This window comes from Austrofundulus limnaeus, unplaced genomic scaffold (genome assembly GCF_001266775.1).
Source record: "Austrofundulus limnaeus strain Quisiro unplaced genomic scaffold, Austrofundulus_limnaeus-1.0 Scaffold549, whole genome shotgun sequence".
NCBI lineage: Eukaryota > Metazoa > Chordata > Actinopteri > Cyprinodontiformes > Rivulidae > Austrofundulus > Austrofundulus limnaeus.
The window spans coordinates 311,395-312,873 of NW_013952951.1; the positions used below are offsets into that span (position 1 = coordinate 311,395).

General features: G+C 34.0%; 1 protein-coding gene across 1 annotated transcript in view; it reads right to left on the reverse strand.

Annotated features, from left to right (window-relative positions):
- Positions 1-826, reverse strand: part of LOC106530704 (CMRF35-like molecule 7) — a 3,047-nt gene extending 2,221 nt beyond the window's left edge. The window contains exon 1 of the mRNA XM_014026381.1: positions 740-826. Coding sequence (XP_013881835.1) covers positions 740-779 — 40 coding nt within the window. The 5' untranslated portion in view covers positions 780-826. The remainder of the gene's footprint in view (positions 1-739) is intronic.
- Positions 827-1,479: the final 653 nt, after the last annotated feature.

A 1,479-nucleotide genomic window follows, 5' to 3' on the forward strand; every position in this document is an offset into this window, starting at 1 on the left:
TGGACAGGTGTACCTAATAAAGTGGCCGGTGAGTGTATACCGAATTGTTCCACACTTGTCTGGAAAATGCATTTGTGTGTTGAGCAGTAGTGTATATGTAGGTTGTACTAATAGAAAGTATTCTCTGTCCATGCCCAACAGCTTATTCTGCTGCTGACTTTTGTTTTGAGACAGTCGTTTTGTCAGACTTCAGTCCAGTAAATGAGTCGATATCACAAAAAAGCTGTTTGGCAGAGGAGATTTGACAAGTTCATCTTGGGTGCCACTCAAATATTAATTAGCTCAACAGGCAAATACATTTTTCCTAGCAAATGGGTCACCATTTACAGGGAAATAAACTGGCTTTTCAACAATAAAGGATTTATTGTCAAGAAACATTGTTACAACAAAGAGAAAATCAAGATTCCTCAATTTTGTACTAAGTTTGTGTAAATATGAACACAATATGAAGATTTACAAGCCAAAAATGTAACCTTTGAAAAAAAGTCTGATATATTTAATGCATTTGGGTGTACATCTGCACAAAGAGGTTTGACACAATGTTTACAGTAAAAGTTATATCATGTTTTCTGTGATTTGCAAAAAATTAAGTTCAAAATATTTCCATTTACAGTCAAAATGTAGCTGTCAGAATCAGGAAGTGATGCAGACTTCATTATTAGAAGGGCTGAAAGACTTTTTACCACATTTACAGTTAACACATAAAAAAGAAAAAAGGAAGAGATATTGTTTAACTTACCACCCAGAAGGAAAATTGTAATAATCAATCTAATCTTCATTATTTAAAAATAATCTGTACTTCAGTCTCAGTTTTCTTGACTATTTCTTCAGTTCCCCGCACCGCAGCTGTTGGGAAATCTGTCTGCAGAAATGTCTGCTGTTTTAATGCTTATGTAATTACACTTCCTGCTTCTGAAGAGTTTCCTGTAAAGTTCTTCCCTTCTTTCTCATTTTTAACATTAAAGAAGTTGCAAGTTAAACAGTCAACACGAAACCAACTTCATGGTCTATGTTTGGTCAAAAAAGAGAAATAAAACACGAAGTTTGCTTTTTTTGGTAGATTTTGTAATACAGTATCTTAAACAATAAGTTTTAGTCTTCCTTTGATCCACTGAGTATACCACAATCCAAAAAAAATCCCATCAAACAGCAACATAGCATTGGATTTTAAATCTTAATGACTAAATTATTTGCCTGTAGTTTAACTTTTCAGTATACTATCCCTAAAAGGTCAGATTATAATGCCTGTTGCCTTTCACAGGGACACATATGTTCACACTGCAGGCAAATGGGGCCCATACTGGAGTTTTTTCATGACAGTCTGAATGTGTTAAAACAGATTTTTATCAAATCTGACCCAGGCCTTTTCAATGTGTGACACTAAATCTGATATGTGAAGAAATTCAGTGTTATGTAGGTTGGTACTGATTTTAGAAGCACAACACTATATTCTTAAGTTCTCCTTTTTGAAATATTGAC